Below are 15,033 nucleotides of genomic sequence, written 5' to 3' on the forward strand. Positions count from 1 at the left end.
GGTGTTAAACCTAAACCTTATTCGTTCAACAATGTCCAGCATAAGAGAAGTCGAAACAAATACTCAGCACAACGACCATTCATTAACAAACACAAGAGAGCAATGACAAAATATTAGTGTTAATGGTTCCGTGCTAAGTTAAATGTTTTTAGTAATGGGGTTCATTCAGGGCTTCATTCAGAGCAGATAGGAGGGCATTGAAAACTATAACTGTGGGACTAGCCGAGGTTGCTTGGCCAATCGGCGATTTCGGCTGTGGAAAGCTCTGCAGTAGTGCCATTGGTACGAGTAATGTCTACTTGACTGAAGAATCACCATTGTTTGAATCATTCTTTCTGACACTGCTTCCACAATTTACATATATTTAAATTTAACATTTTTACTTAATACACTCACCGAATTTCCATCTTCGAGAGCAATGAAAATATTTTGTGAGAAGACCATTTTGATGTAAGTAAAGATGGGGAAAAAAATTCGTTTCCTGACTGTTCATGAGCACATATAAATGTTTTTGGTTCATTAAACATTGACACGACCATGTGCTGTTTGTACCCAAGACCAATGCATTGCTTTTCTCACTCTCTTTGGTGCTTCAATAATTGAGAGAGTGTTGATGTGACACGACTTCTTCAGAGGCAAAAACTGAAGACCATGGTTAGGCCGTGAAGGTCCCGGCTGGAGGCAGTGCCAGAGTGCAGCGCTCAGAGGCAGTACTTGTGGAGGCGTCGTCCAGTGCTGTTGTCGCCCTGACGGCGTGCCCCGCCGCAGTTCGCAGGCTTCTCGTCCGAGTCCCTCGGGGAGAGGATGTTCGACTGCAAGTGCAAGGTGCTGGTGACGGCCGACGGAGCGTGGAGGGGCACCAAGCTGATACGGCTGAAGGAGCTGTGCGACGCAGGTACGTACGTTGTCCTCGCCGTCCTCTTGCAAGACTTTGGAACTTGTCACAGGATGCTCGGATTTCATTTAGAATGAATTCATCTTTGTATTAACTTTACAATTTTTTATTCTTTAAAAAAAAAGTTCTGCAGAACCGCTTTAAGGTTTTCACAGATGCCGAGAGCTATTTAAAAATAGTTGCAGTGATTGATTGATTTGGTACTCTCGCAATTGGGCCTTTACCTGGTGGGGCAAGGAGTCTTCCCCTTTTTCTCACCCCTCCTGCTCCTTTTTAGTCATCTCCTCAGATCCCTTGCATCTCTCACCCTTAAGATTTCCTTCCTCCAGCCCATTCCACTCCCCCAGTGTCCTCACAATGAAGGTGTTCGCCCCCACGCCCTCTTAATTTTCCACCCGTGATCTCTCCCTTTTCTGTACCCATCTCTGTGCAACCTAGTTCCCAGCTGTCCCCATCCCCCTACCCTTTATCACCTTATACAGTCTAACCTTTCCAACATTCTCCTCTGTAATATGATTCCCACCCGAACTTCTTAATCATCTCAGACGAACCATGCATCCCCCTTTTTTTTTCTTTCCTTGTCCTCCACATACCCATCACCCACCTTACCACTCTACGCTGCACATTCTCCAGGCCCTTACTTCAATAACTAAGTAAGAGTCACGCATCTCAGCCACACTCTTACCATCAGCTAAGTACCTTGCTGGCGAGCGCATGTGAGTTGACACTTTCTACCTGTTCGGTGGAATACATGTTGCCAGTTTCCACAGTTATTTAATTCGCCAAATGTGCCAATGAAGGCATGCAAGCTGAACGAACCTAATTAAATCAATCATGATAAGTAACTTGAGATTGTCTGTTTTTATATAATTATTATTACAATAGTGAAAGCTGGGCAAATAAATACTTAAATTTTTTAATTAAAAAAAATATTACCAGCTCATATTTACATGCTTTTTCACACAAAACTCCTCAACCACGATGTCCTTTAGCGAGCACTCATGGATTCGTCACCCCTCAACCCCTCTCGACAGCAAGCCTTCTCAGAGCCAGCTTTGCTCCCCTCCTCTGCCATGACTACAGCCGGCCACTGAGGTCTACCATGGCCACCTTTGACACAGTCCTAAGCAATCTTTAAAATAAAATGTCGATAGTGGAGCACTACTATACGAAATTAAATGAAAACTTTTCACTTTACTTACAAAGGTCTTTTGTGAATTAATAAGTATGTTCCATGGTTATTTTTTAAAAGTAGGATTTTTTACAGTTTTTTTGTCCTGTGGTTCGTTAATGCTAGACAAGGTTAAAGTGTCCATATAATCACACTGACACGTTAGCAGAGACTGCTGTGATAAGTGTGGCCTGGGTGCAGGCATGGAGCGCTGCAAGAGCCTGGGACACGAGGTGGAGACGTGCATCGTGGTGGAGCACCTGCTGCGTCTCAACGCGGCCCAGGGCTGCCCCTCCAATGGCACGGAGCCTCACACCAATGGTGATACCGCCAAGGTGAGCATGGGTAGTGAAGGAGGGCAGAGGTCAGGCATGGAGCGCTGCAAGAGCCTGGGACACGAGGTGGAGACGTGCATCGTGGTGGAGCACCTGCTGCGTCTCAACGCGGCCCAGGGCTGCCCCTCCAATGGCACGGAGCCTCACACCAATGGTGATACCGCCAAGGTGAGCATGGGTAGTGAAGGAGGGCAGAGGTCAGGCATGGAGCGCTGCAAGAGCCTGGGACACGAGGTGGAGACGTGCATCGTGGTGGAGCACCTGCTGCGTCTCAACGCGGCCCAGGGCTGCCCCTCCAATGGCACGGAGCCTCACACCAATGGTGATACCGCCAAGGTGAGCATGGGTAGTGAAGGAGGGCAGAGGTCAGGCATGGAGCGCTGCAAGAGCCTGGGACACGAGGTGGGGACGTGCATCGCGAAGGAGCACCTGCTGCGTCTCAACACGGCCCAGGACTGGCAATCTAACTGCACGGGGCTTTATACCAATGTCCTGCTGCCAAGGTGAGTATGCACAGTGTTGAAAGCAACTTGCTCAAGGGAGCTGTTAGCTGTAATTTCTGAGGTCGGCAGTAAAAACGTTGCACAATAGGCAATTGTAGATTTTCATTTAGCCATTAACACTTGTTACGATCTGCGTTCTTGCAGCACTTCTGGATAGGCAGTAAGCCTACGTTATAATTTTATTTTTAGTTTATTAACTCTAAACTTCCGAGTCTTTAATACCTGGCTGATGCCTTGGCTGTGGTCGTACAGACTGTAACTGGGGCTCAGATGCCGGTGTATCACTGGGGTGCTGCCTGAAACATGCACTAAGTATGCCGAAAATGGTTGCAGCACGAGCACAGCATGCTGGAATCTTGTGAGTGCAATGACCGTGCTGAGGCTTTCACTGAAAGCCTTGGATCATATTGGAATAGGATTTGTTGCTGCTCACACTATCAATTTACTTCTCGCCGGCTAGGAGGACCTTAGAGGCGACCATATACATTAAAGCCATATTGCGATATCCCACCACCATCCATTTATCATCGATCACATTACCTGAAGCCAATCATGGACCGAAAAATGTAATCGTTCCGTCAAAAAGTGTAATTTACATGAATTAAATGTAGGGGAATACAGGATGAAGAGACAACCATGGGGAGGTTGGGCACTTGGACGCGTAGTCCACTTTCATGATCTAATTCGGGACTAGATTTTGATAACCAGGGATGCAAGCTTCCCTGGTGGGGGACAAAGAGTCTAACGAGGACCTTCACGAATATGAGTGCAACTTATCATCCCCGTGTCACCTCGCAAGGTGCTGATCTCAGAACGGCAGGTGTGCTAAATTATGACCTGTCTCGTTGCCCTAGATGTTTGAATGACCAGCCTGAACAGGCAGGTGTTTTATTCGTGAAGAGGGTCTGTAGTGAAACGTGTGTTACACGTGGCCAGGTGAAAATGCTGGAGGGACGAGACGTGTGGTGGCACGAGGAGATGGAGGACGCACCGTCGTCGTGCTACCCGGTCTGGATGGACGCCGAGGACCCGCTCTTCATGCTCTACACCAGGTGAGCGACTCCTGCCCTCCGCCAGCCTGCGTCCACCTGCCTCTTCGCCAGAGACACCATCGGGCGGGCTTTCCACCTCTCGGGGTTGGGAGTCTTCTCTTCTGGAGAAGATCCCCTCTCGTCCGTGCGAGGAGTTGCTTCCACGTAGCAGAAGCCGATGTTGGAGTGATGCGCAGGCTATGCAAGATACCACCAGCGGAGAATCCTCCCTTAAAGGAATTTGGGGGAATAAACCCTTTGGTTTTAATCTGCTTTCCCTCCTCCTTCCATCCTGGTTTTTTTTCCCCATAATTTCTCTGAAAGTCTCATGAGCTAGACAATTTGGCAGTTGTTTGTAGGTATCGACAAACAATCTGATGTTTTAATGATGGTTTTTGTTTTCTAGAAATATTACATATCATTTATTTAATTCAAACTGCACATGCAATTCTTTTTCATTCGAGACTATTCCAAATTTGACAGACTATTGGTCGTGTCACAGCATGAACGCAAGTAAAACTAATGAAAACTCAAAGGACCTAAAACCAAGTATTTGGACACAAATTCCGAGTACTGTAATATCCTCTTCACAAAGGTTAGCAGTAACACTGTACCAAAATTCAACTTTTACGTAATTTTTTTATAGGTTTTAATAGTTTTTGTTCTTATTTGACAGGGCCATCTGACCAATAAAAAGTCTCTTTAAGACCTGGGAGCGGATAGCCGTGGAGAGTGGCGATATGATTAAATGTTAGTTGTGCCATTTTTACACTCAGGGTGAGCTAGATTGCTCTACTTAAATATAAAAAAATTAAAAATAGCTAAAACAAAAAATAGATATAATTTAATAGTTGTCAATCAGACATGACTAAGTGCCAAAAAAGAAATTAACATGGTTAAACATTAAAATATCTTAATGTGCCAAGCCGATTGATCTTCAAAATAAACTAATGCAAACCTGTTTATTATTTACATCAAAATAAAAATAAATGAATCTATGTGTTAAATACATTTTTCTAGAGATCCTTGGAATCAGTATTTGGCACTTAGTCCCTTTTGGATTCCATTATTATCAATAATGTTCCATTATTATATTTAATTAAATTATTATCATTAACGTTCATGACAACCTACTCAGTTAGATTCCGTGTTGGTACATAGGTATTTTCTAAACAACCAGGGTTAGGGGACCCTGGCTATCGGATATCAGAAGCACAAAGGTAGTTTTCATTATTTATTTAAATTTATACCGAAAACAACATTGATATAGCACGGGAAAAATTACAGAAGTTAAAATGAAATCTTAACTTGCTTCTTAAAGCAGGGGCTTCTAGATATGCGATGCCCGTAAACAAAAGTTATGGTTCAGTAACCTAATACAAATAACATTTATTGTTCATAAAAGACACTTGGTTCACTTTTGCATCACATTATTATACTTATAGAAATGATAATTAAAGACATTAAAAGTAGGCACCCGCCGTTATTATGGTGGATCTCTTGACGAAATTATGGTGTTCAAAGAGTTTCTCAAAACTAAGGTTATAAGATTATCTTGCCTCACTGTGTTTAAAGTCTCCAGTTCATATAATTATTACTTTTTTAATCTCCGGATTGCAAATCAAGTCCTCTTAACTGACACATAGTGACGTAGCTCTTTTACTGATAAACTACTCGGTTTCTTTCACATAGCGTCTTCAGCGAGACATGATGTCGGAATACTCGGCTTTTGTCACGCAGTGTCTTCAGCGAGTCCGGTTGTCCGACTACTCGGCTTTTTTCATGTAGTGTCTACAACGAGTCGCATTGTCGGACTACTCGGTTTCTGTCACGCAGTGTCTTCAGCGAGTCGCGTTATCGGACTACTCGGTTTCTGTCACAGTGTCTTCAGCAAGTCGCGTTATCGAACTACTTGGCTTTTGTCACGCAGTATCTTCAGCGAGTCGCGTTATTGGATTATTCGGCTTTTGTCATACAGTGTCTTCAGCGAGTCGCGTTATCGGACTATTCGGCTTTTGTAACTCAGTGTCTTCAGCGAGTCGCGTTATCGGACTACTAAGCTTTTGTCACGCAGTGTCTTCAGCGAGTCGCGTTATTGGACTACATGGCTTTTGTCACGCAGTGTCTTCAGCGAGTCGCATTATCGGACTACACGGCTTTTGTCACGCAGTGTCTTTAGCGAGTCGCGTTATCGGACTATTCGGCTTTTATCACGCAGTGTCTTCAGCGAGTCGCGTTATCGAACTAATCAGCTTTTGTCAAGCAGTGTCTTCAGCGAGTCGCGTTATCGCACTACTTGGCTTTTGTCACGTAGTGTCTTCAGCAAGTGGCATTATCGGACTATTCGGCTAATGTCACGCAGTGTCTTCAGCGAGACCGGTTGTCAGACTACTCTGCTTTTTTCATGTAGTGTCTTCAGTGAGTCGCATTGTCGGACTACTCGGTTTCTGTCACGCAGTGACTTCAGCGAGTCGCGTTATCGGACTATTCGGCTTTTGTCACGCTGTATCTTCAGCGAGTCGCGTTATTGGATTATTCGGCTTTTGTCATACAGTGTCTTCAGCGAGTCGCGTTATCGGACTATTCGGCTTTTGTAACTCAGTGTCTTCAGCGAGTCGCGTTATCGGACTACTTGGCTTTTGTCATGCAGTATCTTCAGCGAGTCAAGTAATCGAACTACTCGGCTTTTGTCACTCAGTGTCTTAAGGAAGTCGCGTTATCGGACTATTCGGCTTTTGTCACGCAGTGTCTTCAGCGAGTCGCGTTATCGGACTATTCGGCTTTTATCACGCAGTGTCTTCAGCGAGTCGAGTTATCGGACTACTTGGCTTATGTCACGCAGTGTCTTCAGCGAGTCGCGTTATCGGACTATTCGGCTTTTGTCACGCAGTGTCTTCAGCAAGTCGCATTATCGGACTATTCGGCTTTTATCACACAGTGTCTTCAGCGAGTCTCGTTATCGGACTACTTGGCTTTTGTCACGCAGTGTCTTCAGCGAGTTGCGTTATCGGACTAATCGGCTAATGTCGCGCACTGTCTTCAGCGAGTCGCATTGTTGGACTACTCGGTTTCTGTCACGTAGTGTCTTCAGTGAGTCGCGTTGTCGGACTACTCGGTTTCTGTCACGCAGTGTCTTCAGCGAGGCGCGTTATAAGACTACTTGGTTTCTGTCACACAGTGTCTTCAGCGAGTCGTGTAGTCGGACTATCCGGTTTTTTCATCTAGTTTCTTCAGCTAGTCGCGTTGTCAACCTACTCGGTTTCTGTCACGTAGTGTCCAGAGAGTCGCGTTGCCAGACTACTCGGTTTCTGTCACACAGTGTCTTCAGCGAGTCGCATTATTGGACTACTCGGTTTTGTCACGCAGTGTCTTCAGTGAGTCGCGTTGTCGGACTACTCGTCTTTTGTCACGTAGTGTCTTCAGCGAGTCGCGTTATCGGACTACTCGTCTTTTGTCACGTAGTGTCTTCAGCGAGTCGCGTTATCGGACTACTCGGATTTTTTCATGTAGTGTCTTCAGGGAGTTGTGTTGTCGGACTACTCGGTTTCTGTCATGCAGTGTCTTCAGCTAGTCGCTTGTCGGACTACTCTTTTTTTGTCACGCAGTGTTTTCAGCAAGTCGCGTTATCGAACTACTCGGCTTTTGTCACGCAGTATCTTCAGCGAGTCGCGTTATTGGATTATTCGGCTTTTGTCATACAGTGTCTTCAGCGAGTCGCGTTATCGGACTATTCGGCTTTTGTAACTCAGTGTCTTCAGCGAGTCGCGTTATCGGACTACTTGGCTTTTGTCATTCAGTATCTTCAGCGAGTCAAGTAATCGAACTACTCGGCTTTTGTCACTCAGTGTCTTAAGGAAGTCGCGTTATCGGACTATTCGGCTTTTGTCACGCAGTGTCTTCAGCGAGTCGCGTTATCGGACTATTCGGCTTTTATCACGCAGTGTCTTCAGCGAGTCGAGTTATCGGACTACTTGGCTTTTGTCACGCAGTGTCTTCAGCGAGTCGCGTTATCGCACTACTTGGCTTTTGTCACGTAGTGTCTTCAGCGAGTGGCATTATCGGACTATTCGGCTAATGTCACGCAGTGTCTTCAGCGAGACCGGTTGTCAGACTACTCTGCTTTTTTCATGTAGTGTCTTCAGCGAGTCGCTTTGTCGGACTACTCGGTTTCTGTCACGCAGTGTCTTCAGCGAGTCGCGTTATCGGACTATTCGGCTTTTGTCACGCTGTATCTTCAGCGAGTCGCGTTATTGGATTATTCGGCTTTTGTCATACAGTGTCTTCAGCGAGTCGCGTTATCGGACTATTCGGCTTTTGTAACTCAGTGTCTTCAACGAGTCGCGTTATCGGACTACTTGGCTTTTGTCATGCAGTATCTTCAGCGAGTCAAGTAATCGAACTACTCGGCTTTTGTCACTCAGTGTCTTAAGGAAGTCGCGTTATCGGACTATTCGGCTTTTGTAACGCAGTGACTTCAGCGAGTCGCGTTATCGGACTATTCGGCTTTTATCACGCAGTGTCTTCAGCGAGTCGAGTTATCGGACTACTTGGCTTTTGTCACGCAGTGTCTTCAGCGAGTCGCGTTATCGGACTACTCGTCTTTTGTCACGTAGTGTCTTCAGCGAGTCGCGTTATCGGACTACTCGGATTTTTTCATGTAGTGTCTTCAGGGAGTTGTGTTGTCGGACTACTCGGTTTCTGTCATGCAGTGTCTTCAGCTAGTCGCGTTGTCGGACTACTCTTTTTTTGTCACGCAGTGTCTTCAGCAAGTCGCGTTATCGAACTACTCGGCTTTTGTCACGCAGTATCTTCAGAGAGTCGCGTTTTTGGATTATTCGGCTTTTGTCATACAGTGTCTTCAGCGAGTCGCGTTATCGGACTATTCGGCTTTTGTAACTCAGTGTCTTCAGCGAGTCGCGTTATCGGACTACTTGGCTTTTGTCATGCAGTATCTTCAGCGAGTCAAGTAATCGAACTACTCGGCTTTTGTCACTCAGTGTCTTAAGGAAGTCGCGTTATCGGACTATTCGGCTTTTGTCACGCAGTGTCTTCAGCGAGTCGCTATATCGGACTATTCGGCTTTTATCACGCAGTGTCTTCAGCGAGTCGAGTTATCGGACTACTTGGCTTTTGTCACGCAGTGTCTTCAGCGAGTCGCGTTATCGGACTATTCGGCTTTTGTCACGTAGTGTCTTCAGCAAGTGGCATTATCGGACTATTCGGCTAATGTCACGCAGTGTCTTCAGCGAGACCGGTTGTCAGACTACTCTGCTTTTTTCATGTAGTGTCTTCAGCGAGTCGCATTGTCGGACTACTCGGTTTCTGTCACGCAGTGTCTTCAGCGAGTCGCGTTATCGGACTATTCGGCTTTTGTCACACTGTATCTTCAGCGAGTCGCGTTATTGGATTATTCGGCTTTTGTCATACAGTGTCTTCAGCGAGTCGCGTTATCGGACTATTCGGCTTTTGTAACTCAGTGTCTTCAGCGAGTCGCGTTATCGGACTACTTGGCTTTTGTCATGCAGTATCTTCAGCGAGTCAAGTAATCGAACTACTCCGCTTTTGTCACTCAGTGTCTTAAGGAAGTCGCGTTATCGGACTATTCGGCTTTTGTCACGCAGTGTCTTCAGCGTGTCGCGTTATCGGACTATTCGGCTTTTATCACGCAGTGTCTTCAGCGAGTCGAGTTATCGGACTACTTGGCTTTTGTCACGCAGTGTCTTCAGCGAGTCGCGTTATCGGACTATTCGGCTTTTGTCACGCAGTGTCTTCAGCAAGTCGCATTATCGGACTATTCGGCTTTTATCACGCAGTGTCTTCAGCGAGTCTCGTTATCGGACTACTTGGCTTTTGTCACGCAGTGTCTTAAGCGAGTTGCGTTATCGGACTAATCGGCTAATGTCGCGCACTGTCTTCAGCGAGTCGCATTATTGGACTACTCGGTTTTGTCACGTAGTGTCTTCAGTGAGTCGCGTTGTCGGACTACTCGGTTTCTGTCACGCAGTGTCTTCAGCGAGGCGCGTTATAAGACTACTTGGTTTCTGTCACACAGTGTCTTCAGCGAGTCGTGTTGTCGGACTACTCGGTTTTTTCATCTAGTTTCTTCAGCTAGTCCAGTTGTCAACCTACTCGGTTTCTGTCACGTAGTGTCCAGAGAGTCGCGTTGCCAGACTACTCGGTTTCTGTCACACAGTGTCTTCAGCGAGTCGCATTATTGGACTACTCGGTTTTGTCACGCAGTGTCTTCAGTGAGTCGCGTTGTCGGACTACTCGTCTTTTGTCACGTAGTGTCTTCAGCGAGTCGCGTTATCGGACTACTCGTCTTTTGTCACGTAGTGTCTTCAGCGAGTCGCGTAATCGGACTTCTCGGATTTTTACATGTAGTGTCTTCAGGGAGTTGTGTTGTCGGACTACTCGGTTTCTGTCATGCAGTGTCTTCAGCTAGTCGCGTTGTCGGACTACTCATTTTTTGTCACGCAGTGTCTTCAGCAAGTCGCGTTATCGAACTACTCGGCTTTTGTCACGCAGTATCTTCAGCGAGTCGCGTTGTCGGACTACTCGGTTTCTGTCACACAGTTTATTTAGCGATTTGCGTTATCGGACTACTCGGCTTTTGTCATGCATTATCTTCAGTGAGTCGTGTTGTCGGACTACTCGGTTTCTGTCACGCAGTGTCTTCAGCGAGACGCGTTGTTGGACTACTCTGTTTTTGTCAGGCAGTGTCTTCAGCGAGTCGCGTTGTAGAACCTCCCAGGGACTAATTCTTCGATCGCCTCCCGCTTCTATGGATCGAAGTTGGGCTAGTGTTGTCCCCTGGCGAGTCGTCGAGGGCCTCTGCAGCTTCCTGATTGGCGAGGGATAACACTCGCCCTGCATGTATCCAGTCAGTACAACTGTATCCCAGCCGGCGATCCTCTAGGTGGTCGTGATAGTGTGGTGGATCCTGGCTACCACGACTCGCCCAGCGAGCAGTCCCTTGTAAGTGGTGGACTCCAACCCGGGACCCCTAGGTCATCGTGTTGCTTTTCGCCTTGAGGTGGCGTTTTGGATCACTCGCCTAGCGAGTAGCAGCTTGTCGCTGCCAGACTTGAACCCGTTATGTTTATGGACAGCTTCTCAGGAGACTTTAGGCGTTACTCGCTGTAGGGCCCCAACTCGCGCTGCGAGTTACCACTCTTTGGTGCCTCCACCCGTGACTCACGGGCGAGTTGCTAAACACCCCATGCTTCCGTCGTCCGCCATGTTTCTCCGTGGTGGCGTCTGGCTGGTATCTGCTGACTTCTGGCATCGTCGATCGCCAAAGCGCGTCTCCTGGTGACTCCCGATGGACTGAGTTGTCTGGTCGCCTACTAGTTGGCCGCAGCGGTCGCTAAGACAGAGAACATACCAGTACAGCCCAGGGAACCTTTTTGGAATCATTGTTACCGGATGCACTTCAAAAGCTCTTGGGATGTTTTGCCGACTTGAATCTTGGTAACTCTCTGCTGACGGGGGCGGAGATATAAAACGGGCGCACTCCCCGTTACACCGTTGCGGGAAACGGGTTGGGGAGGGGGGGGGGGGGGGGGGCAAAATTGTATCCCCTTGGAAAGGGTACCGTTCAGACTTTCCGTGGCGATAGTGTAGCTGGGTAGAAACTGGAAAGGTACCCTTTCCGATTTCTTAAAATGCATATGATTTCCCGCTTTAAAATCCTGAAAGTTATTCTCTTGGAAAGGTAACCAACCTGTCCAGTTGCGACATAGTTGTGCTCGCTCATAAAATCCTGAAAGATATCCCCTCTGGAAACATATCCCAAAATGGCTACCAGACAAGCACAACCTTGCCGCAACTGGAAATGTTACCTTTCCAAAGGGAATAACTTTCAGGATTTTAAAGCAGAAAATCATATGCATTTTAAGAAATCGGAAAGGATACCGTTCCAGTTTCTACCCAACTACACTTCCACCCAGGGGCATAGCCAGGGGGGGGGGGGGGGTGTTTAGGGGTTCTAACCCCCCCCCCCCCTTAGCCCCTCTTTATTTATATATTATCTGAAAGCAGGTTAGCTAAAAGCCTGGGTGTCTTACTGCTATTACCGGCCACTGCGCTGGAGGGGAAGAGTAAGTGAGCCCTACCGATTCTCCTTCCCTTCCCCTACCCCTGTCACGAGCAGAAGCTATAAGGTTGTGACGCCTGACGGGTCCCAAGCTTTCAAATATCTTACACCTATTGTATTTATCCAGGTGGTGACTGGGTAACTCTTCAGGCTAAAGCTAATTGTTTCCAGGAATAGGCCAGTTCTGCCGAAACCCAACCATTTTTATTCCTTTTTTTTTTTGTATTATTATCGAGCTTCGAGCATGATTTATGTTTTTGAGTGGGACGTGGACAAGGCACTTGGATTGATCAGAATATCTTTTAATTAATTTCTTACTTCACCACTCAAACAATTTTTTTATTAAAAAAATTAATAATATTTTTACCATTACAATATTTAAAGTTAAGTACCGAAAACTGCTCAAATATCACTATTTTACACCTTAAAAATCCTAATTTTTCCGGGGGAGGACCCCCGGACACCCCGCTTTAATACAGGGGGGGGGGATGCTTCTTAACACCCCCCTCCCCCCATACACAAATCCTGGCTACGTTACTACGGCTTCCACCACCAAAGTATCAAAAGTATGAAAGGTGCCCTTCCAAGGGGACAGAATTGTACGGTCGCGCGGGAACAATGGCGGCCACGCGTGCTGTGTTGCAGCGGCTCGACGGGCAAGCCCAAGGGCGTGCTGCACACCACGGCCGGCTACCTGCTGTACGCGGCCACCACCTTCAAGTACGTGTTCGACTACCGGCCGGGCGACGTGTACTGGTGCACGGCGGACGTGGGCTGGATCACCGGCCACACCTACGTGGTGTACGGCCCGCTGGCGTGCGGCGCCACCTCGGTCGTGGTGAGACTCTCGCACCGAGACCTCGTTCCAGGCCCTGTCCGCCAGGCGGTGGCTTCCGTAATACATCGCTAACACGCAGGGACGTCGGGACGTTTTCATGAGTGGGGAAGGCGAAAAGATGTATCACACTTACATCAGTCCTAGAGCGGGGGGTCCCCCGAAAAAATTTGGAATTCTAGATGCAAAATTGTGCTACCTATTTAATGAGTTTCCGAACCAAAATATTAAATATACCATTCCAAGAATTTGATGACGTAGTATGTATTAAATATGGATTAAAATATCGTGGGTAGTGGGTGACAAATAACCTAACCCATGTGATGTACCCCTTAGCTTCGGTCTTGGAATTTAATGTCAAAAGATATTTTTTTTTTTTGGTTCCTTAACCTGTGAACATTGGTAGCTTGAACATTTTATTTCTAATCAACGTGATCACCAATGCAATGTTTGTAACTACTGGTTGAGAAAAATACTACTAGGACCAAACATTTATTCTTGCAAAAGGAGGGGGGCGAAATGCTACTCTCGCCCCCACCCCCCTCGCCCCCATGCATAAAAGCACGGGGGCAACTCGCCCCTGCTGCCCCCCCCCCCCCCCCCTGTTCCGACGTCCCTGTTAACACGGCTACGTTGATTGTGAGAAGTAATGCATAAGCTATCATCTGGCAAACAAGCACTGAAAATTAGTTCACTCCATTTTGATAGCTACCTACATATTTTTATAGTGTAGCAAACCTGAATTGTTTGCATCCCCTACTCATTATTTATACGTAACATGACCCTTTTTATTACAAAACAGCATTCAGTGTTCTTCGCACTGTTAGAATTAATTTTACTACGTAATCAGACATAATGTAGATAAATTAACATTGTTAACATAAAACTTTGTACTAGAATCTCTATCCCGAGTTGTTTTTGCTAGTAGTCATGGGGGCCACACAACAGATAGCGCCACATGTTGCGCGAAACTTGGTTTCAGTTTTACACTATAAGAGTCACACTTCTATATCTCCCTCCTGGTTCTGTGATGCACAGTGCCTAACTGATGGGCATGTTTTGCTAAGTAGAAGCACGAAGAATTACTGTTCAAGAATGTTTCAGCGACCTGAGCGCCTAGCTCTGCTACCGATTTCTTGGAAAACCTGCGAACACGAGGTAGTCACGTGGTTGGCCGGTCCCGTTATTCGCGCCTGACAATGTTCGCCTCGATCCCACGTTGCAGAGTACAACTGCACATCTCACTCTAAATAAATCTTTGCGACTAAGGCCACTTACGTGTCTCGAGTTCACACGTACTGCTTACACTCCTGGTCATGACTGTACCAATGCTAGTTAACCCTTTATAGGTTACTGGTATATATATTTACCACCATCTCTACCGGCTAAACTGTTAGTGGTAGAATAATTTACCGGGCTCCTCCAAGTTCCTCTGGCAACCAACAGATAGCATACAAAGCCACAGTAGCTTGGACGACTGTAGCGTCTGTCTGAGGATCTAGGAAACAATGGATGGTAAATTATCTTACCACTGCCCATTAGACGTCAGTACTTTTCATGTTTTGCGCGCATTGTGTTGAGTTGGTGTTTACAAATTCATAAATATTGAACAAACACATGTAAGAATGAAATGCTTATTTTTTCTGAGTTCAAGGGATACTGTAGTAGAAAAAAATTATGTGTTGCTGCCATAACTTTTAAATTATTTCGTTTTCTTTGTGATCTTGCCTAAAATTATGTGATGTACCAGCATTTTATGTGAATCGCAGATAGTAAAATAATTTTTTATGGCCCTTGTGAAACTTCTTATTTTTATTACAAAATATATCCAGAACATTGACAAATAGTTGCCATTATTTTTGTTCTTTCGGCAAAGATGTTATTCTATAAAACTTGTTGGTGCTATGCATTCGAGGCTGCACTTTGTATTCTTGGACAGTTATTGGTAGAATAATTTACCACCTCGAAAAAAAAAATTCAAATTTTAGTTTCTTTCACTTTCAAAAGAAAGTCATATTTATTGCTAATTATTTATATTCCATTCCTAGTTTTTGCCCCTATTTTGTAAAATTACAATATTCAAGGAATGTGCAAAGAATGTACCTACAGGTATGTGGATTCAAACCAAAATAAAGCCGCCAGTTATTGTTTCACGTTTTTTTTTT

At 46.0% G+C, this 15,033-nt stretch overlaps 1 protein-coding gene across 2 annotated transcripts in view; it reads left to right on the forward strand.

The window, feature by feature from the left end:
* The window catches only part of LOC134541317 (acetyl-coenzyme A synthetase), an 80,651-nt gene that overhangs the window by 42,912 nt on the left and 22,706 nt on the right, over positions 1 to 15,033 (forward strand). Inside the window, exons 3-6 of one of the 2 annotated variants that reach the window (XM_063384719.1) lie at positions 769 to 895; positions 2,604 to 2,737; positions 3,841 to 3,956; positions 12,679 to 12,871. In XM_063384719.1, the coding sequence (XP_063240789.1) occupies positions 769 to 895; positions 2,604 to 2,737; positions 3,841 to 3,956; positions 12,679 to 12,871 (570 nt within the window). Of the gene's footprint in view, positions 1 to 768; positions 896 to 2,267; positions 2,738 to 3,840; positions 3,957 to 12,678; positions 12,872 to 15,033 lie in introns of both variants that reach the window. The other variant, XM_063384718.1, reaches the window with a different exon arrangement.

This window comes from Bacillus rossius, chromosome 18, assembly GCF_032445375.1.
Source record: "Bacillus rossius redtenbacheri isolate Brsri chromosome 18, Brsri_v3, whole genome shotgun sequence".
NCBI classification, from domain to species: domain Eukaryota; kingdom Metazoa; phylum Arthropoda; class Insecta; order Phasmatodea; family Bacillidae; genus Bacillus; species Bacillus rossius.